The 22,733-nt window shown below is 43.6% G+C and overlaps 1 protein-coding gene across 1 annotated transcript in view; it reads right to left on the bottom strand.

Moving 5' to 3' along the window:
• The window catches only part of ndufs4 (NADH:ubiquinone oxidoreductase subunit S4), a 105,505-nt gene that overhangs the window by 55,667 nt on the left and 27,105 nt on the right, over positions 1-22,733 (bottom strand). Inside the window, exon 2 of the mRNA XM_055634058.1 lies at positions 20,059-20,137. Coding sequence (XP_055490033.1) covers positions 20,059-20,137 — 79 coding nt within the window. The remainder of the gene's footprint in view (positions 1-20,058; positions 20,138-22,733) is intronic.

The raw sequence follows: 22,733 nt of genomic DNA, 5'->3' as shown, positions 1-22,733 counted from the left end.
CAACCTTTGTTTTTGATTGCATTCTCAAACATTTTCTCTCGTGAATACTTCTCCCTGCATCAGATCATATTTACACAACACATTATTTGTTGCTGTTAATTTGTTGCAAATTAATCTGCATTCTATACATCAGTTTTTATCCAGTAAGTTTTGCACCGTGTTGCTGTTCCCAAATTCTGCTTTTGCCTTCATCCATTCTTGGTTTTACACTGAGCATGTGAAAGAAAGACTTAGATTATATTTTTAAAATTCGGGGCTCCCAAAGTACTTTACAATCAATGTATTTTATATGAGCAACAAGGAGACTGGTAGTCTATTTAGATGGTGTGCCATTCAAGCCACAGCTAAACAAGGCAGTTTATAGTTCTTGTGTAGCTTACATGTTCTGTCATTATATGCTTAGCCAGTAAAACTAAACATTTCATAAGCCTTTATAATTTAGTTTAGTTTAATTTAGAGATACAGCGCGGAAACAGGCCTTTCGACCCAACGAGTCCGCGCCGACCAGCAATCCCCGCACACTAACACTATCTTACGCACACTAGAAACAGTTTACAATTATACCAAGCCAATTAACCTACAAACCTGTACGTCTTTGGAGTATGGGAGGGAACTGGAGCATCGAGAGAAAACCTATGCAGGCGATAGGGAGAATATACAAACTCCGTACAGACAAGCACCCTTAGTCAGGATCAAACCCAAATCTCTGGGTCTGTAAGTCAGCAATTCTACTGCTGCACCACTGTGAGGTACGAGTAGTGGTCTATGTTTTCCCATGTCTCATCATGAAGTTTTTTGATGGATAGCAATGTGATGCAACAGGAGGAGATAGGTAAAGGATCTTTGTATTGTCAATATTGAGTGCAAGGCCATTACTCATGTATGCTTCCAGACAATGGCTAGGAGCGTGACTCTGAGCAGGTGCAAATTCAAGCACTGTCCGCATAATGCTGCAATATCACTGAAATTTAGATAACCAACTATGGAACGTTGTTGCCTTAGGTTCTTGTGCAAGTTACATTGTCTTGAATTGAATGACAAGATGATAAAAAAGGAACATTATTTATGCCTTTTTTAAACCATCTTAAGTGCCTGCTCCACTATACTTAAAGATCTAATGTGTAGCGTCATGCTGGTGTACTGCTGGTTGGCATGGACTAGGTGGGACGAAGGGCCTGTTTCCACGCTGCATCTTTAAAGTAAAGTACAATCTGTTGTACAGAAGTTAGTGTCTTTACATTGCCTTGTTGAAGCTGCCCAAATACATTACCTCACTTACCTAGATCAATTTCCACCTTTTCCCCCCAACTGACAGACCATTTTTATCTTCACGGTAGGCAGTTCTTCCTCCAGTCTGTGTGTGGCCTCACTCTGGCAATGGAGGAGACCCAGAACAGAAAGGTTAGTATTAAGGTGGTCATGAGGGCTTTTGGCACACTGGCGTTCATCAGTCAGGGTATTGAGTACAGAAGTTGGGATGTTACAGATGTACAAGGCGTTGGTGAGGCCACTTTTGAAGTGGTATGCTTAGTTTTGGTTACCCTGCTATATGAAAGATATTCTGCTTTCTGCAGAGACCGTTCCCTCCGCAACTCCCTGGTCAACTCGTCCCTTCCCACCCAAACCATCCCCTCCCCAGGTACTTTCCCCTGCAACCACAGGAGATGCAACACAAAATCACAGTTGGGGACGAGTCAGCGTATAGAAGCGAGATCGGTCGACTGACCATATGGTGCCAGCACAACAACCCGGCTCTCAACATCAGTAAGACCAAGGAACTGATTGTGGACTTTGGTAGGGGAAGGATGAGGTCCCACAATCCTGTTCACATCAATGGGATGATGGTGGAGAGGGTCAAAAACTTCAAATTCCTGGGCGTGCATATTTCCAAAGATCTTTCCTGGACCCAGCACACCGATGCAATTATAAAGAAGGCACATCAGCGACTCTACTTCCTGAGAAGAATTTGGAGATTTGGCATGTCGAAGATGAATCTCCTAAATTTCTACAGGTGCACAGTAGAGAGCATTCTGACAGGTTGAATCGTAGCCTGGTTCAGCAACTTGAACGTCCAGGAGCGAAAAAGACTACAAAAAGTTGTGATTACTGCCCAGTCCATCACCGGCTTTGACCTCCCAACCGTCGAGGGGATCTATCATAGTCGCTGCCTCAAATCGGCAGCCAAAATCATTAAAGACCTACACCATCCTGGCCACACACTCGTTTCACCATTGCCATCAGGAAGAAGGTACAGGAGCCTGAAAACTGTAATGTCCAGGTTCAGGAACAGCTTCTTTTCCCCTCCTCCCCCCCCCCCCCCCCCCCCCCAGAACCAGAGGAAGGAATAGAACGTGCTAATAGAAACATAGAAATTAGGTGCAGGAGTAGGCCATTCGGCCCTTCGAGCCTGCACCGCCATTCAATATGATCATGGCTGATCATCCAACTCAGTATCCCGTACCTGCCTTCTCTCCATACCCTCTGATCCCCTTAGCCACAAGGGCCACATCTAACTCCCTCTTAAATATAGCCAATGAACTGGCCTCAACTACCGTCTGTGGCAGAGAGTTCCAGAGATATTCTTCTACAAGAAGGTGCACAAGCATGGCCGAGGGCGGCTCCTGCTGTGGGTCGGAGGCAACCCGGACGTGGGTCGGAGGCACCCCGGACGTGGGTCGGAACGGTGGGGCCCGCGGGCGCAGTCGACTTTCCGGCTGTGGGCCATCCCGGCCATATGGCGAGGGGTGCAAGGAGACCAATGCAAGAGCCGCAGGATGGTCGAGACAGTCACATCTCCTCGACCAGCAGGGGATCGTGTCCTGAGAAATACGGCAACCAGCAACGGCTGGGAGACGTCGGCAACAATGCAAACAAAGAAAGAAAAAAAGAATAATAAATAAATAAACTGAATGCTAAACCCGGCAAGGTTAACAAACAAAAAAAGAAACAAAACAAACTACAGTGAGCAATTAAGTGCAAAGTGGTAGGTAAGTTCAAATTGTCCAGTGTCCATGATGCAGGATGGGAAGCTGTGCTGGAAAACTGGAGGTTGCAGTGACAGCATCCGACCTGAAGTGGCGCTATTGCCGGCAGTCAGGCTGCGAGGATGGCATCCGGCCAGAAGGTGGCCCTGTTGACGGCGATCAGGGAAGGTCGAGTGTCTTTTCCGGCCGGCCGTGGCGGCCATTTTTGCAGTCGCTGCATCGGCCATGTGGCAGTAGGCCGTGGCGGTCATTTTGGAGGCCGGCTGAGGCAGCCTTAAAAGACGGCTCCCAGATGCGTGCAGAGGGCGGCCGGCATCGACGGGGCTAGCCCCACCGCTGCAGGTAGGGACTCCACCCATCATCGCCAGTGTCGTAGAAAACCGGCTGCGCTGCCGCTACCTTGGCGGAGGCTGGAAGTTGCCGGGGAATCCGTCACGGGACCGCCGACTGGCCGAGGCTCCACCCTGCTGGGCCGGACGCGTAGCCAGCATCCAGGGATCTTTGGGGTCCGCGCCGGTGAAGACGTCTTCGGGCAGCCGCCCCAGGTAGGCCCACTCGATCGGGAGGCTAGGCCTTGCGCAGAGGCCGGTGGGGTAATGGGCGGGTCCGCTCTCTCCCCGCTCCTGGGGCTGGCGGGCGGTGGTGATGCTGGGGGCGGGGAGCAGCTGGTGGGGAGCGACGACTGGTGGGGGAGCTAAGGCAGCTACGGCCTCTCAGCACCGGTAGGCAGCAGCTGGTGGGGGAGCGGCGGCACCCGCGGCCTTTCAGCCCCGATGGTCGGCTCCGGGCGGGTCATGCAGGAGAGATTGTTGGCCGTCAAGCAAGGCCCGGACCGCGCCCATCGACCCGGGCGGCCTGCGGCATACCTTACAGGAGGGCCAGGTTGGCCGCAGCGTCGTTCAGCAGGGCTGGGATGTCGGCTGCAGACATCAGGTCTCCCAAGACTGCGTGTGTCGGGCGAAATCCAAAATCCCAATTTGGATCGTCGGGATCACGAATGTAGCGGCACTAAACGTGGTGCAGAAACAGTTGCTTTATTCAGTGAGAAAATAGGTTTGAAATACAGTTTGGTCCTCCATCATGATAATGTCATCGCTGATGCAGCTGAGCGAGGGTGTTGTCTCGAGCTCAGCTACCTGTTGACTGGGGTGATCTCAAGGTGAGATATGCTTATGGAAGTGGCGGCGCTGTCCTAGCAGCAGGAGACCAAGGAGGGAAGAGACTGGGACTAAGACTTTTGCCTTCCATCACTGTGAGGAGGTGCCTGGTGGACTCTGTTAGATCTTAGATGTTGGATTGTGTTTACTGTGTGTTTTGTTATTTTTATTCTATGTTATGACTGCAAGGCACGAAATTTCGTTCAGACTGAGAGGTCTGAATGACAATAAAGGATACTTGACTTGACTTATGTAGCAGGACAATCCCCTTAACTCATGACGTCACGTGACAGTCCTCGTAAACCACTGACGAGGGTTCGACCGTAAGTGGTCTCTCTATCAGCTGATGCCACACTATATTCGTTATTTCTCTTTTTTTAATTTTCTCCGCTATGTACTGTTTATATATTCACATATTCTGTTGTGATGCAGCAAGTAAGAATTTCATTGTCCCATCCGGGACATATGACAATAAAACACTCTTGTCTTGAATCTTGTCCCTTTACCTCCCCCCTCGACTCCATCCAAGGACTCCGACAGTCTTTCAGGTGAGGACCTCCTCCAACCTCATCTACTGTATCCGCTGTTCCAGGTGTCAACTCCTGTACATTGGCGAAACCAAGCGCAGGCTTGGTGATCGTTTCGCTGAACACCTCCCCTCAGTCCGCCTTAACCAACCTGATCTCTCGGTTGCTCAGCACTTTAACTCCCTCTCCCATTCCCAATCTGACCTTTCTGTCCAGGGCTTCCTCCATTGTCAGAGTGAGGCCCAGTGCAAATTGGAGGAACAGCACCTCATATTTTGCTTGGGTAGCTTACACCCCAGCGGTATGAACATTGACTTCTCTAACTTCAAATAGCCCTTGCTTTCCCTCTCTTTCTCCATCTTCTCCCCCTTCCCAGTTCTCCCACCAGTCTTGCTGTCTCCGACTACATTCTATCTTTGTCCCGCCCACTCCCCTGACATCAATCTGAAGAAGGGTTTCGACCCGAAACGTTACCCATTCCTTCTCTCCAGAAATGCTGCCTGTCCGCTGAGTTACACCAGCATTTTGTGTCTACATACAAAATATATTGTTAAGCTGGAAAGATGATTTGCGAGCATGTTGCCAGGACTTGACGGGGTGAGCTATAGGGAGAGGATCAGCAAGCTAGGACTTTATTCCTTGGAGCACAAGAGGCTGAGGGGTGATCTTGGAGAGGTGGATAGGATCATGAAAGGAATAGATATAGTAGGTAGATACAGAGTATTTTACACAAAATAGGGAAATCATGAACTAGAGGACATAGTTTTGAAGTGAGAGGGGAAAGATAGGAATCTGAGGGGAAACTTTTTCCACACAGAGTGTCTTGGGTGTATGGGATGAGCTTCCAGAGGAGGTAGTTGAGACAGATACCATAACAACATTTAAAAGACATTTGGACAGGAAAGGTTGTGAGGAATATGGGGTAAATGTGGGCAGGTGGATCAAATGAAGATGGAGCAGCTTTGTTGGCATGGGCATTCCCCGTTTGACTCTATGAATCTTTCACTTTCCAGTTGCCTCCAAAAACATCCAATTTCTGTCATCAATGGGAGAAGCTTGGGCTAAATAAACTTAATGTCATGAAACGCAAAACTGACCGTGATAAAATGTCTGACATGACAAGGTGAGTCGCACTAAGTACCCTGACGAATTTCCCAATGGGCATGATTTCACGGAAATATAATCGCCAGAACGATCTACCCTGGATAAAACAACTTATTTGTGCAATTTTGAGTCATTTACTTATTGTCATTCCAAGCAGTACTTCTCACAGAGGTTTGTGCTGTGCATTATTTCCAGGGACAAATATCCAACTACATCGTGAAGGATAACAAATTGGTCTAGCCAGATTAGAGCAAAAATTACAGATGCTGAAAACCAAATACTAAAAAAAAAGGTCATTAGTCCAACCAGTCCTTTTCCATTCTCGCCTTCCATTCGCTAAACTATTTTTTACATTGACCAACATCTGCAACTCCACTCACCGTGGGAATTCACATGGAGCCAAGCTGCACTGGGTTTTGTTGGGTGTGAAGAAGAGTCTTTGCATCAGTTCTATTCAGGCCCTCTCGCTTACTTATTCTATTGCATTCACAACTATATTGGTCCAATTGTACAACTTCAAACTTTCATTACTTTGTTACCATTTTTCACCTTGTTCTCATATTCACAGGATTCATTTTTGACTCGTTCTTCCTCAAAGTCCAACAACTTCCAGAGCTACCTAAATAAACGTTGTCCCACCCTATATCCGGTAAGGGTTCCTTTTCCTTCAACCACCTTATATTTTCAGCATTATGTGCTAATTGATTCAATGATGTTGGTGCAACTGAAAAAATGGGAAATGGCTACACCTATTGTGTTTATGCACTGAATGCCTTAATTCAATGCAATATTTCTTTTCAATTTATTCAAATTGACACTGAATCTTAAGGTGACAAAAAACACCTGGAGGCTGTCTATCAATTTGAATAGAATTCAACATAATTTCAACATTGTTTGAAGAGGGATTTAAAGACTACACTAAAAATGTACCAGTGTAAATTAAGCACCATTTCAAAAGCAATGATTGAATACAAGTACATTAATGCCAAACCCATACATAAAAATCGGTGCATAAACATCTCTGAACAGTTATTAGAAGTTTGTGGGATACGAAATACCCTTGTACATTTTGTTTTACAGCTTATAGATTTTGGCTGTAGACCAAAAGGTATGCACACTTGAATGGGCAGAAAGACGATTCACAGTATTTCATTGAAAAATGCTGTATAATGCGTTTACACATGGAAACAGCAGCAAGGCTTCTCAGCCATTCATTTATGGCTGATCTATACCTGCCTCAACACCTCTTCAGCAGTTTTGTATGTGGGAAGTGATGTCCCACAAATCTGATTGTTTTTTGAAGATGTGACCAAAAAGGTTGATGAGGGCAGAGATGTGGGCGTTGTTTGTATATGATTTCAGCAAGGCATTTTACAGGTCTGCTCTGGGAAGTTAGATCACATGGGATAGACAGAGTTGATGTGGACAAGCTTTTCCCTTTGAGAATAGGGAAGATTCAAACAAGAGGACATGACTTCAGAATTAAGGGACAGAAGTTTAGGGGTAACATGAGGGGGAACTTCTTTACTCAGAGAGTGGTAGCGGTGTGGAATGAGCTTCCAGTGGAAGTGGTGGAGGCATGTTCGTTGGTATCATTTAAAAATAAATTGGATAGGCATATGGATGAGAAGGGAATGGAGGGTTATGGTATGAGTGCAGGCAGGTGGGGCTAAGGGAAAATAATTGTTCGGCATGGACTTGTAGGGCCGAGATGGCCTGTTCCCGTGCTGTAATTGTTATATGGTTATATGGATCCAAAGAGAGATAAATTTCGGAAACATTTAGACAGGTATATGGATGGCATAGGTTTAGAGGGATATGGGGCCAAATGTAGGTAGGTGGGACTAAAGTAGATGGGGTCTGTTGGTCGGCATGGTCAGGTTGGGCCGAAAGGCCTGTTCCCACACTATATGACTAGTGTAACTGGACTAAAACTGGGCACAGTGTTTCAGGTGTGGCCTCAACACCCTGTGCAACTGTTAAAAAAACTCACTATTCTTAAACTCCAACCTTTCTTAAATGAAGGACAACATACCATTTGGCTTCTTTACTTGTTGGACTAACTACTAACACGCGATTCATGTTCTAGAACACGATGATCCCTCTAAACCTCATTCATTTAATTCACAAAATTGCGAAATATGGCACAGCAGATGAATATCAAACTAAATATCTCGAAAAGTTATAAAGTTCACTCTTTTGTATTTCAAGTTGCAAAAAATTGATACAAAATTATGGGTAGCATGAATAATGTAAATAGTGAAAAACTGTTTTCCCTTAGTAAAGGTGTCCATAACCAGAGTTTAAAGTAAGGGGTTTAATGTAGAGGGGATTTGAGGACTAAATTTTCTATCTAAAAAGAGGTTGCAATTTGGAACACATGCTGGAGGGCTGGTGGATTTAGAGACTCTTACACATTAAGTATTTAGACGAGCACTTGAAACACAATGGCATGGAAGGCTGAGCTAAGGGGCACACACGGGATAGTGGGATTAGTGTGGATAGCTGTTTGATGGGCAACAGTGATATGGGGGGGGGGGGGGGGGGGGGGGGGGGGGGGGGGGGATTATGGACACCTTTCAGGCTGTATGAACCTATAACTAAATAAAATGATAATTATTATGGTAAAAGAGCTTTAAAATGTATTTGGTTGTGTAAATAATACTTTCAAGTAATCTCTAAACAGAGCAAAATGTGGGAAGTTGCTCAAGGAAGCACTGTTTCACACGGCAACATGTTTATTCATCTAAATGCGTTCCCAGAAAACAAATTCTTGGGAGAATCATGTGAAAGTCCCACACAATTCTGGTACATCATTTATTTTCAATTGTTTAAACAAGGATTTATCTCTAAGATTACTGTGGGATGCCCATGGCAATATCATGGTTTCACAGTATCTTCCACAGAATAGATATGGATGAGCGATTATGTAAAACGTCCAGGCAAGAGAAATTTGCCAGTCCAAGGTTCTCCAAAGAAATACAAAATCCTGCTTCAGTTGCGTTGCTGCTTCCTATCTCAATGACATGTTTCTGATAGACATGTGCAGTTTCCCAATTGTTTAGATATACTTAGCAAGGTATGTAATGATCTACAAGTAACGAAGATGACCTTGGGTCAGCAAGAGTCAAAAGCATCACCAGACTATTTTTTTTTAAGAAAGCTTATTCACTGCCTATTGTGCATGTTAACCTATCTACTCAATTAGCTTAAGTAGATCCTGGAAAATTCAGAATATTTTCCCAAAAGTTACCTGTTTTCTATCTATTGTAATAAAACTGATGACTTACACAAGCTACGCAATACATTGTCATTTAGATGTTCAATAAAACCTACATTTCCACATTAGACTGTTATACACAAAGATTGTGGGACAGGATGAAATGCAAAAAAAAAAATCATGAATGTTATCTATGAACCATTTATAAAGAGGGGTAGAAGGTTATCACTATTATGCTTTTCCCTTTGCTTTAATCTATGTTAGATCGTCAAAATTCAACAAATTGTACTTCAAATAGGCAAATGTGTCATTCTTCCTCATCCGGATGCAACTACCTAACTGAAGGGTTAGATTTCTCCAAGAGCAAAGCTACGCAACAGCATCTGCCTGCAGGCCATAAAGTATACCGATTGCACAATCAGTGCTTCAATTTCTAATGAGGAGCAAAAAAACCCCAAAATATTATCCAAATTGTTTCAGACTGTAGATGACAAAACATTTGCAGGCTGATTTGTATTTGACAATACCAGAAAAATGTTTTTTTTTAAATTTAATTGGAGGAAAGAGGATGGTCTTTTCATCTGCAAGATTAAACTTAAGTATTGTACTTCCGGTGGCGCTGGTAATCCACCTACAGCCCGGTATCTTTTTGTTTTTTTGTTTATTTAGTTATGTAAAAGTGTGTTTTTTTGGTGTTTTTATGTGGGGGAAGAGGGCACGGTGCGGGGGATACCGTCCTTCACCCGCTTCCTGGTGAGGACGCGACTATTATTCGAGTCGCGTCCTCCCCCCCCCCCCACAGCGGCCTACCTACCTGGATTGGCGCGGCCTTTCCTGCCGGGATCGACCGGAGCTCCAACAGCGGCGGGGCAGCGCTGGAACATCGCGGGGCTGGTGATGCCTTACCGGGGGTCGCCGTTTGGAGCCCGGAGTGCTGGACCTGCTGCACCAACATCATGGAGCTGCGGTTTGCGGAGCTCCCAACGCGGGCGGCGCTGACTAACAACGCGGGGTCCTGCGACTCTGCCCGGCTCGGCCTGTGGACTCAGGAGCTGCAGACTCCGGCAGCGGGAGGCGGCTGATCAGGAGGTCCGGGCCGCTGAGGAGGAGGCTGCTCACCGTCGGGGTTCGGCGTCGGCGTTCCACCAGCCCGGCGTGAGGGCCTGAACATCGGGCCACCCGGGGCGGCGACTGCGGGTGCTTGGAAGGCCCCGACCACGGATGAACACGGAGGGGAGGCTGGCTGGACTATGGTGCCGTCCTCACCTGGGTGCCATTTATGTTATGTTGTGTCGTGGACTTCTGTATTTGTGCTTTTTTTTAAATTTTAATTCAATTTCAATTTTATTTTTAATATGTTTTATTATTTATTTATTATTTATTTTTATAATTTCTTTGTGATTTTTTTTAATGATACTGCCTGTAAGGAAAATTCATTTCGTTGTCTCAAATTGAGACAATGACAATAAATTGAATACAATACAATACAATAAACTTGTTACATTGGAAATATATTTCATAAGTTTTATAGATAAGACTTCAATTTACTCGTGGCAAATAATATGTTGTTACTTTACCCCATGTCTGAGAGTATGTTTCTGATAGGATCAATTACAACCACTAAATTCGCAAAACATTCCTTCCATAAATCAGATCTATATATGTACCTTGGATCTAATGCAGTCCTGACTGCCAAAATAAACACAGTGAGTTAATGAGACCATTGCTAACAATGCAAAATAAGCCAAAAAGCATTCAATAATCACAGGGAATATAAAAATACCTTAGGGGTATAAGAGAAAATAGGTCAGTCATGCAAGCAGAACATTTGTGCCAGCTGTATAATATGCAATGCAATACCCCACAATGTATATACTGTTGTCTTCTCAGCAAGCCAGTTTTCTTGCCAAATGTAATATTTCACTACTTTATTTACTAGTTCTGGCTGAACCCATGTGCTTAGCAGATGAGCAGTCTGCATTCACATCCACAATATAAAGCAGTAAATGTGTTGGGTGACTCTCGATATTATTAGCACACAAAACTTAAACCCTTCATTGTGTCATACAAATTAATATTACAGTTTTCCTGTTAGCAGTTAGCTGTGAATTGTTCATGGTCATGTATTTCCCTTTAAGTCATAGTAGTCCAATATTTGTTAAAAGCAAATAATAATTTGTAAATTTTTAATACTGAAAGCGATTTTGCTTTGACCGTGACACATTGATGTTACAATATATCACAAGTCTGCTTTGATTATTGCACAGGTATCTGTCATATTCAATACCCCTGCTGCAATATCCCTGCTGCCAACCCTTCTACACCCACTCCTCCCCAATCACCACTTCACACCTACTTAAAGCAAGACTCCAGTCTGAAAAGACTGGACCCTTTCACACCCACCCCTCTCCAGTCACCACTTAATACTCAATTACAGCCCGACTGCAAAAAACTGTGGTCTCGTCCACTACCCACACCCTCCGTGCTGCACAACATCACATCTCCATCATCAACAACAAAAATAGAGGAGGTGGAGAGGCTGTTCAGAAGACAGAAAAACTGGAAATCACCAGGACCGGACAATGTTTCCCCCTCTACTCTCAAGCTCTGTGCTGAACAACTGGCACCGGTCTACACAGACATTTTCAACCAGTCCCTGCAAACCTGTACTGTACCTGCCTGCTTCAAAGTCTCCACTATTGTCCCTGTACCCAAAAAGGCAAGGATTACTAGTCTTAATGACTACAGGCCTGTCACACTGACCTCTGTAGTCATAAAGACCCTTGAAATACTTGTGCTGGCCAAGTTGAAAAATATCAAAAACCCCCTGCCTTCCCCTCTGCAGTTTGCATATCAGGCCAATAGATCTGTGGAGAATGCAGTCAACCTGGGCCTGCACTTCATCCTCCCAGCACCTAGACCACCAGGGGACCTATGCGTGGATTTTGTTTGTTGATTTTAGCTCTGCATTCAGCACCATTGTGCCAGAGCTACTACACTCCAAACCTTCCAAGTTGACTGTGCCTGAACCCCTCTGTCGGTGGATCACCAGCTTCCTGACAGACAGGAAGCAGCATGTGAGGCTGGGAAAGCACATCCTGGACCCGCAGACACTCAGCATAGGAGCACCGCAAGGCTGCATACTCTCCCCTCTCCTCTACTCTCTCTACACCAATGACTGCACCTCCACTGACTCCTCTGTCAAGCTTCACAAGTTTGCGGATTGCACAACCCTGATTGGACTGATCTAGGATGGGGAGGAATCTGCCTACAGACAGGAAGTGACACAGCCGGCATCCTGGTGCCTTTGTAACAATCTGGAGCTCAATGCTCTTAAGACAGTGGAATTGATAGTAGACTTTAGGAGAGCTCCCCCTCCCCTCACCCCACTCACCATCAACAACATCACAGTCACATCTGTGGAGTCTTCTAAGCTCCTGGGAACCATCATCTTCAAGGACCTTAAATGGGGGGCTACCATCGACTGCACAGTCAAAAAGGCACTACAGAGGATGTACTTCCTGCGGCAGTTGAGGAAGCACAATCTGCCACAGGCAATGATGGTCCAATTCTACACGGCCATCGTAGAGTCTGTCCTCACCTTCTCCATCATGGTCTGGATTGGCTCAGCCACCAAGCACGACATCCAGAGGCTGCAACGAATCATCCGATCAGCTGAGAAGGTTATTAGCTGTAACCTTCCCTCCATTGACAAACTGTACACCAGGAAGTGAGTGGATAAGATCATCTCTGACCCCTCTCACCCTGGCCACAAACTCTTTGAATCACTTCCCTATGGAAGGCGACTCCGGACTGTCAAAGTTGCCACAGTCAGACATAAAAACAGCTTTTTTTCCCCACTAGTAGTAGCTCTACTCTATAACCAGATATCTGTAGCCTTCTTTTGTTCTAGTATTTTATTTAATTGACATGTTTACTCAATAATGTTTTATTATTAATGTTTTAGGTGTCATTCCTAACTGTCACTGTATTTCATGTAGACAAAAATGCTGGAGAAACTCAGCGGATGAGGCAGCATCTATGGAGCGAAGGAATAGGTGATGTTTCGGGTCGAGTCCCTTCTTCAGACTGATGTGGGAATGGGGGGGGCGGGAAGAAGAAAGGAAGCTGCGGAGACAGTGGGCTGTGCGAGAGCTGGGAAGGGGAGGGGAAGGAGGGAGAAAGCAAGGACTACCTGAAATTGGAGAAGCCAATGTTCATACCGTTGGGGTGTAAACTACCCAAGCAAAATATGAGTTGCTGCTCCTCCAATTTGCGGTGGGACTCACTCTGGCCATGGAGGAGGCCCAGGACAGAAAGGTCGGATTCAGAATGGGAGGGGGAGTTGAAGTGCTGTCACCAGGAGATCAGGTTGGTTAATGCGAACTGAGCGGAGGTGTTGGGCGAAACGATCGCCAAGCCTGCGCTTGGTCTCACCGATGTAGAGCAGTTGACACGTAGAACAGCAGATGCAATAGATGAGGTTGGAGGAGGTGCAGGTGAACCTCTGCCTCAACTGGAAAGGCTGCTTGGGTCCTTGGATGGAGTTGAGGGGGGAGGTAAAGTGACATGTGTAGCATTTCCTACGGTTGCAAGGGAAAGTAAAAGGGGAGGGGGCGGTTTGGGTGGGAAGGGACAAATTGACCAGGGAGTTACGGAGGGAGCGGTCGCTGCGGAAAGCCGAAAGAGGAGGAGATGGGAAGATTTGGCCAGTGGTGGGATCCCATTGGAGGTGGCAAAAATGTTGGAGGATTATCTGTTGTATGTGACAGCTGGTAGGGTGGAAGGTGAGGACAAGGGGGCTCTGTCCTTGTTTACGAGTGGGGGGGATGGGGAGTGAGAGCAAAGCTACGGGGTATAGATTAGACCCTGGTGAGAACCTCATCTATAGTCGAAGAGGGGAACCCGCGTTCCCTAAAGAATGAGGACATCTCCGATGCCCTGGTTTGTAACACATCATCCTGGGTGCAGATGCAGCGTAGACAGAGGAATTGGGAGTAGTCAAATTCCGCCCAATATTATTAATGAATAATCGTATTTCTGGGTTACTGGCATCTACTACTTTCTCATTCTTTCACTCTAATTGGCTTTCCTTTTACATAGATTTTAACATTTCATTTAGCGTGCTTAATGTTTCAAGTGCAGATGATTTCTGTCATTTTCCATTCTCCACACAAGCACTGCACACATTAATTTTTTCTAACATTTCTAATTTGTCTGTTCGTGCCTTCAACAGGTAAGTGTTCCTCCATTGGCCAATGTAGACTGAGCCCAGCAACTTCACCTTAAAGGTTTAGACACTTCAGTCTGCGGTGGTACCATTGCACTGACCTCTCTTCATCATCATTCCCCCGATCCTAGTGATGGATATTAAATCAGGAATATTGCTATTTACAATACTTGCTCCTCATGATATTCAACGGAAAAGGCTACTGATTCATTATAAGAGGGTGGGCTATAGATCATTCCTTCTATCATTCCTATATACCTATTCCTTCGCTCCATAGATGCTGCCACACCCGCTGAGTTTCTCCAGCATTTTTGTCTACCTTGGGCTATATATCATAATTATTAGCCTTTTTTTTTAATAAAACCAGTTTTTGGGATGGTGTTCATAATTTACTGGGTCTGGAATCAATGTTAATGACTTCCAGGTCCATTCCTTCCCAAATGCATTCCACTATTACAGTAGGACAGGATGTACCCAGGAATTGTGATGCAGAAGACTGGGACTTGAAAATCGATTTGAGACTACAAATATATCAGGCGAGTGTGCTCCACAGGTCTATGTGCTTCTAAAGCTCCTTTAGTATAGCACATTGCCCAAGATATCGAAGAAGATTTGCAGTGTTGGTTGCATGCATCTTTTGCCAAATGACATGACTAACTTAGTTCCATCCGTGCCAGTTCTGATTTGTTCAGAACCTTTTCATACCTCTAGTTTCCCTCCCCTCTGCCTCCCAGTCTGGAGAAGGATCGCAACCTGAAACATTACCTATTCCTTTTCTCCAGAGATGCTGCCTGACCCACCATGTTTAGTTTAGCGATACAGTGTGGCAACAGGCCCACTGAGTCCACACCGATCAGCGATCCCCGCACATTAACACTCTCCTGCACACACTAGGAACAATTTTTTACATTTATACCAAGCCAATTAACCTACAAACCTGTACATCTTTGGAGTGTCAGAGAAAACCCATGCGGTCACGGGGAGAAGGTACAAACTCTGTACAGACAGCACCCGTAGTCAGAATCGAGCCCGGGTCTCCGGTGCTTTGAGACAGCAACTCTATCACTGCGCCACTGTGCCACATAGCATTTTGTGTCTAACTTTAGTTCCAGATTTACCAGCCTGTTAATATAAGCGAGTGGCTTGCTTGGTCATTTTACAGGGCAGTTAAGTCACACCTGAAAAATTAAAAAACACAGCTGACTGGATACTTACATCAAAACTGGGAAAGCAGGAAAAAACAAGTTATTTTTTAGTAGAAAAGTAGGTGATGGATGAATGAGTAGAATTAAAGTCTACTTGGGCGAGACCACATGATTTAAAAGTGTCAGTAAAAATCACATTAGGCTGCTTTGACTGTGGAATTATTGCTAATGGCAAGACTGTGGGACATGCCCTGGACCCCAGACTATACAAAAACTAAGTTTAAATTAAGCCAAAAGGATAGCAGGCAGAAATAGCACATTTTGATAGTTTAAACAGAGCCAAATGGATGAAAGGAAGAAATGGCCCCTTTTGATGGAGACAGAATGAGAAAGTTACCTACAGTTTGAAAATTCAATACAGAGTGCTGAAGGTTGCAATGTGCCCAGAAGGAAGACAAGCTGCAACTCATGTGTGTGTTGATCTTGTAACTGTACAGGAGGACACAGACAAATACGTCAGGCAGAGAATGGGATGGTGAAAATGGCAGGCAATTGAAAACTGAGTGTCACCCCTATGAACTGAGAACACAAGTGTTTTGCAGTAAGAGAGATGTATTGCAGCAGCTCTGGAATCAGATTTAGGGCAAACTGGGTGAAGATTACAAATTTTCTGCTGTAAACTACAACAGTACACAGGATAGATTTCTTGCTACAATCTATTAGTTTCAAGATATTATATTTTTATTATAGACTACCTCATTGATCAAATTTAAGTTCTCTAACTGAATTGTCAAAGTTCAACCTAAAGCTTCAACTTATGTGTTTGCATTACTAGTCCATCAATACTAGTCAATATTCTCAATGATGTGCAACTAATAGAGAGAAAGAACTTATTTTTGTGTCACGTTTATTACTCTATAAATGGTATGTCATACAGCACGGTACCCAAACCTTTCTTTGATGAAGTCACTTTTATAATGCAGGAATAATAGCAAGCTTGAACTCAACGTTCCACAAACAAAAGGATAAATAACAAGCAATTAGGGAAGGTGGTTAAAAAAAATAAAATTGTGATTAAACAGCACCAATGAACACCTATATCTAATCGAGCCACAGGACTTTTTAAATCCACCCGGGAGTGTAAATTGTGCCTTGGTTTAATGTCTCATGGGGATCATAGCACCTTCAGCAGTACAGTATAGCTTAATCACAACAAATTATTTTCCATGTTCAGGCCTGCAGAGTAGGGTATGATCCTATCAATGGACGACTTCATGATTTACAATAGTGGACAGACAGAAAAGAAATCTAAGATTCAGAGAAGGTTCAACATTCCATTTAAGGGTTTGGAATATAAAACATAGACACAAAAAGCTGGAGTATCTCAGCAGATCAGGCAGCATATCCAGAGAGAGGGAATAGGTGACGTTTTTGGTCGGAACTCTTCTTCAGACTGAAAGTTGGAGGCTCTTGGGGTAAAACTGGAGGCGAGAAAAGGTCAAAACAAAACAGGGCTGGCAACATATTACCTCAGGAAGGGTGGAGTCCACAATGGCCCATTGTTGGCTGGGGAAGATGTTGTCTGGAAGACAAGGATGCGAACAGTGGATCTAGTAGTACAGCTAGGACTGGGAGGGGGAGGAATACAGGAGTTACTTGAAATTAGACAAATCAACGTTCATACTGCTGGGCTGCAAGATGTCGAAGCTTTGGAATACAAAACGGATAGAATTTATGTTCGAACTATAAAAGGTTCAGTTAAACATACATGAAGTTCATATAATTAAATCAAAGAGGCTAGTATTATTGCCAGAAACTGTAATAAGCTAGTGAATAAGGAACATTTTTGAACACAAAGAACCACAAAATTGATAACGAAAGACAGGATAGAACATGAGAGTAGACTGAAAAGACTTTACAGGAATGCAAAAACAAAGGCAACTATTCGCCCGGAAGGGAACAGGAGAATTTATAATGAAAAAAATAAGTAAATGACTGAGGAACTAAACAATTACTTTCCATGTCTTCATGGAAGGAGGCACACAAATCATGCCAGATATATTATATGATCAATGGATCCCGCGCTGCCCCTCCCCTTCCCCCCCCACCAAACCCCCACCATCGCCGCATCCGTCCCCCCCCCCCCCCCCCCCCCCCCCCCCCCCCCTTGCCTCCTTCTCCCCCGGAGTCGTCAAAATACTCCACCTTGGAAGCGACAGCAGGTGAGAGCCCAATGAGCACTTCACCCATTTAAAGGACACAAAGTTCCTGATTGATTCAGCGGGTTCGAATAAGCGACATAGGGACCCTTCTTCAGACTGATTCAGTCGGCAGTTATTCCAGCACTTTGTCTTTCAGAGTGCTCCTTGGTCACTATTGGGCTCTCACCGGCGAGTGGCAGGAGAGAGGTTTTCAGACGGAGAGCACTGCCAGAGATGAGCGGGGGACGGCAGAAGAAGCTGTCTGGTCCCGGCGGCCGCTCGCAGCCACCCGAGCTACTTCTCCCCCCCGGCCACCATGCTGTGGCTTCGCACCCGGATCGTCGCAAGTGGGTTACTGGCATGATCCCCGACCCCCTCCTTCACAACACTCCTGCCCTCCCCGCAACTTTACCCCGGGCCACTCCCCACAGGCTGTGAAAGGAACTCTTTTCCTCCCACCCCGGGAAATACGGTGTTTAAAAACTTATAGCACCAAGAAATGTACTTACCACATTATCGGTACACAAACTCCATTCTTCTCTCTTTATTTCCTAAGATACTCTTAAGATAATGACAATCATGTTTGAAAAACCTGCCAAGGAACTTGCGCTGCGCCTGCGCAGTACTGCAAAAGTAGAATTTCAGCTGCCTTCAGCTCTCCGCCATTGACGGCTTGAAGCAGTGTCGACGGCACGTGAGCTGCACAGACTTTCACGTTTTGCAAGTACTGCGGATGAAAGGCACGGAGAATTATGCCTACCTAAGAGATCGATCTCTTAGATAGGCATAATTCTCCCATGCCTTTACTATTTATATTTAATAATGACCATTTTATAATTTTAGTCAGGGTAGGCAGTGCCTACCTTGCCTATCCTGACGGCATGTGCCTGGCGCAAACCCACACAAACAGTACCCGAGGTCAGGATTGAACCTAGGATCTGACACAGAGGCAGCAGCTCTACCAGCTACACCACTGGTGCCACCATTATAAAAATATCAAAGCAACACAGACATTAGGTATGTAGGAAAGAACTGCAGATGCTGGATTAAATTGAAGGTAGACACAAAATGCTGGAGTTACTCTCTTCAGTCTGAAGAAGGGTCTCGTTTGAAACATCACCCATTCCTTTTCTCCAGAGATGCTGCCTGGCCTGCTGAGTTACTCACAGCATTTTGTGTCTATAGACATTACGTAGCTACCAATTTCATTTTATCTTTGCTTGTACAATCATACAATATTGAAAATCTGAAATAATGCATGATGAGATTCCAGAAAACATATTTAATATCTTGAGCTGATGTGCAATCTTTCGGCTTGAAATAAAATGTAACCCAAATATAGACTTCTCATATTTTTGGTTGCCAATCTGCATGGAGTCTCATTGGACACCATTCTGAAGGAGCCAGTCAATGGAAATCACACATTGAATAGTGCTCCAAAATGGGTAATGCCAGCAAATCACAGAATAAAACACTATAAAGAGTGAGAAAACTAATTAGAATTGAATAATTGAATAATTGAATTGAATAACCTTTAATAATCCTTTACAGGAAATTACAGTGCCACAACAGCTTCAAGACAGACATAACACCACACATTTCAACAGATATCTTCAATACATAATAAGTTAAAATTTTTGTGCATTATAAAACCTTATAGCAGCTGGTATACAAGACTTCCTATGTCTCTCCGTTTTGCACATTGGTGCAATCAGTCTCTGACTGAAGATGCTGCACTTGATCACCTTCAGGGCGTGGAGTGGGTGAGTGGGGTTGGTCATTATTGAGCCTAGTTTTTTCAGAGTTCTGGCCTCTGCCACCTGCTTGACCGTTAGTTGCTCTGCCCCAACCAATGAGCCGGCCTTCCTGATCAGCTTATCCAATCTGTTTTTGTCCGCTATTCGGGCGCCTTCTCCCCAACAGGCCACAGCAAAAAACAGAGCACTGGCCACCACTGAATGGTAGACACTGCACAGTAGGGGTTAGAACTGGTTAAATAAAATTCATACGGGAATACTGTAATTAAAGGCTAACGGCATTATCCTAAAGTAATCTACTTGCATGAATGGGAATGGTTTCAAAAATGAAGGTGTTCTGATAATTAGATAGCTTTATATTATATTGGATTACAATCTACAACAATAAATTTTTTATGACATTTTTAAAAACTCTATATACACTAGCTTTGCAGAAATGCAAAAATAATCATTAATGGTTTTCATTAAATTTATTCAATAATCAGCGTAGAAATGCCATTTTCTTTGTAGATGGTCATATACAGTTTGTTGACTGCTTTTAGAAGGATTTTAAAAGTTCAGTTTTGCCGCAATCTATAACATTGGAATCTCAGCTGTTCTGATAATTGACCTTAGACGTTTGACGGTAATCCTTTTGTGTACTTTTCCTAGAAGTATATAACATAGTGCAATGTCTACTATTGAACAGACACCGCCTCTAGCCACTGGAGTGGTGACAATTTAAAATCCTTACCAATTTTTCATCAACTGTTATGAGTTGCGTGTCGTGCGTTTGAGTCTGTGCCAACCGCCAAGTGGAAGTGCTCAATGACCTGCGGTCCAAGACAAAACAAGGTCAGTAGAAAGCATTTCTTACAATGTATGATACAGACAGAAGTAGCTACAAAAATAAATTGATTATTAATATTTGTCTTAAAAAGCAGACAGAAAGGATATATAGAAATACTGAAATCTTATTTCTCCCAGTTAGTTCTGATTGTTGTGTTCATGTCAGTCTCATTCAGCAGTTCACGACAGGCTGCACTTTACATCATCCTGCAGGCTTTTGGTCGCAGAGATTGCTAATGGCACAATTTTACTGTAGTGTGTGAATGCAGCTGGCTTGTCACGAACAAACCCTGCAAGAAGGCAGCAACTAAAATTTCTTACAGCAAGCTTTCAGCATCCAGCATAATACGGTCATTGTACAACTTTAAGGAATTTAAATATCAATATACATTTGCAACGCAACCAACACCCAATATTCGGGGGGTAAAAAACTGCATCTTACTACCAAAATTCTTCCAAAGCCCTCACCCCATTAATTTTATCTCTGCTTGGACATTCAGCAGTCCTTTGTTATTGCTATATTATTTTGACACCATGATTCCAAAAACAACTTTCCATCCTCAAGTGCAGCAAAAATCCTCAACTGTGTATTACAATTTACAACTAATTACAGGTGCGGGAAGGAACTGCAGATGCTGGTTTTTACCAAAGATAACACTAGGTGCGAGAGTAAATCAGCTGGTCAGACAGAAACTCTGGAGAAAAAGGATGGGTGACTTTTCAGGTCAGAACCCTTCTCCTAATTACAGATCCTCACCAGCTTATGGGCATCCAACTTGTGCACAGTGCATACACACAAGTAAGTTTTTGGGAAACTGGCGGGATGGATCCGACTGCTGCCGTGTGAGAACTTTGTATGCGGCCACATTTGCAACTTATGAAGAGTTCTCAGGAACAGAACCCAGAGGTAACTTGTAGATATGAACCAAGATTGAAAATAGTTTTCTGAACAATTCCTTACAAATGTCAAAAATAAATGACCCTTAACGCAAAATTAAAAAGGACATTGAAAACTACTGTCTAGTTGGAATTTTTATTACAATTTTCCATTAACATGCGGAACATAAGGAAGCAAAAAAATTCAAATTAGAGCTTACACTCAATGTGAAGAACTAACATGAAATTCTGGTGAATCCTATCACTTTCATTCTAATGCTAAATCAATATATTCCCGGAACACTTTGAAATGATGAAAACATCGGTAATGTATTAAGCTCTTGGCGGTCCCCAAGTTTAATAACAGTGGCAACATAATTTTTCTGATTCCCACTTGACAGCTAGCCAAACTGACAGGTTTCTGGATGTTGGATAGAAAAATCGGTAGCACGTCTGTCCCAATCGTCCCTGGACTAGACGAGGGCACGAAAGAGAGATAAGCTATCACAGGAGAGAAAAAAGCAAACATTTGTAGAGGATGATGAGGATGCAGAAATGGTATTAAGATAGTATGTGTTGGGAGAGAATTGCAACTAAAAGAGATATCTAGAATCGTGGTATGTGAGAAAGAGCTATGAGCAGATAAATGACCAATTCTTCCTGCTCCTCCTCAACTAAAGAGATTGATGTAAAATGTACTTCCTTTTGTGAGCCTAGTATATTTTTGATTTCTGAGCCCTTACTAAACTCATATGGCAATGACTGAATTTAAAATAAGGTTTCAGATTGAATCAAACGTCTGAAGTGCATTGCTTCTCCACAATGTATCACTCAAAACCACTGTTGCAAATAGGGCAAGATAGGAGTGTATTCTCCAATTTAATCTTAGTATTATCACATCTCTCAAATTAAACAGCCATTTAGAGAGAAGAAAAATAAATTGATTCTCCTCCACTGAACCAATTAGGAACCAAAAGCTAGGAGATACAACACTGCACCAGATTGTCATCACCCAGCTTGAAGAACAAGGACAGACTAATGTTCCCAACACAATATAATAATGTTTATATTGTGTTGGAAACAGGTAACCATAAAACAAGAAACCAACTGAAGTAAATAATATAGTGCTGAGGTATAGGTAATTGTTGTGGATAATTTACAACACAAAAATGTCAATACCAAGGAAGATATGGCAAAAAGAACTGTACTTGCTACTGAATTCAATGCTGCCCATATCTTAGCATATCACATGCATTGTTATTGATACCATAATTTTCAAAGTGTAAAGGTGACCTACAAAATTTACTCTAGGTTCAATAACTACAAGCTGTCAGATATAAAACAGTTGGATTGTTTCCTTTCAGAAAATTGTTTTCTTTTGAAAGGAATTTGAAATTGCTTATTGGAAATTTTAAGATGCAAGTACAGACTGGTTGAGCCTAGAAAATAGGTCAAATGCCACAAAGCCAATTAAACTGTAAGCCATCAAAAGTAATGAGTATTTACTTTTAATTTCAGTAACCTGGATAATCTTACGATTAATTCAAGCAGTAGATAATTTTCTGGAGAGGGACGACAGATGAGAAGGCAGATACTGCAAGGTGCAACCGGTGCAGATTTATTAGACTTACGTGAAATTTTATTCAAAGTATCAAATCTGATGTCATGGACAGCTACAAAAATATAATTAAATAGCTGATGAAA

The sequence above is a fragment of the Leucoraja erinacea genome, chromosome 1 (genome assembly GCF_028641065.1).
Source record: "Leucoraja erinacea ecotype New England chromosome 1, Leri_hhj_1, whole genome shotgun sequence".
Taxonomy (NCBI): domain Eukaryota; kingdom Metazoa; phylum Chordata; class Chondrichthyes; order Rajiformes; family Rajidae; genus Leucoraja; species Leucoraja erinaceus.
The sequence above is the reverse complement of the archived record's forward strand: the minus strand, read 5'-3'. Positions and strand labels throughout refer to the sequence as shown.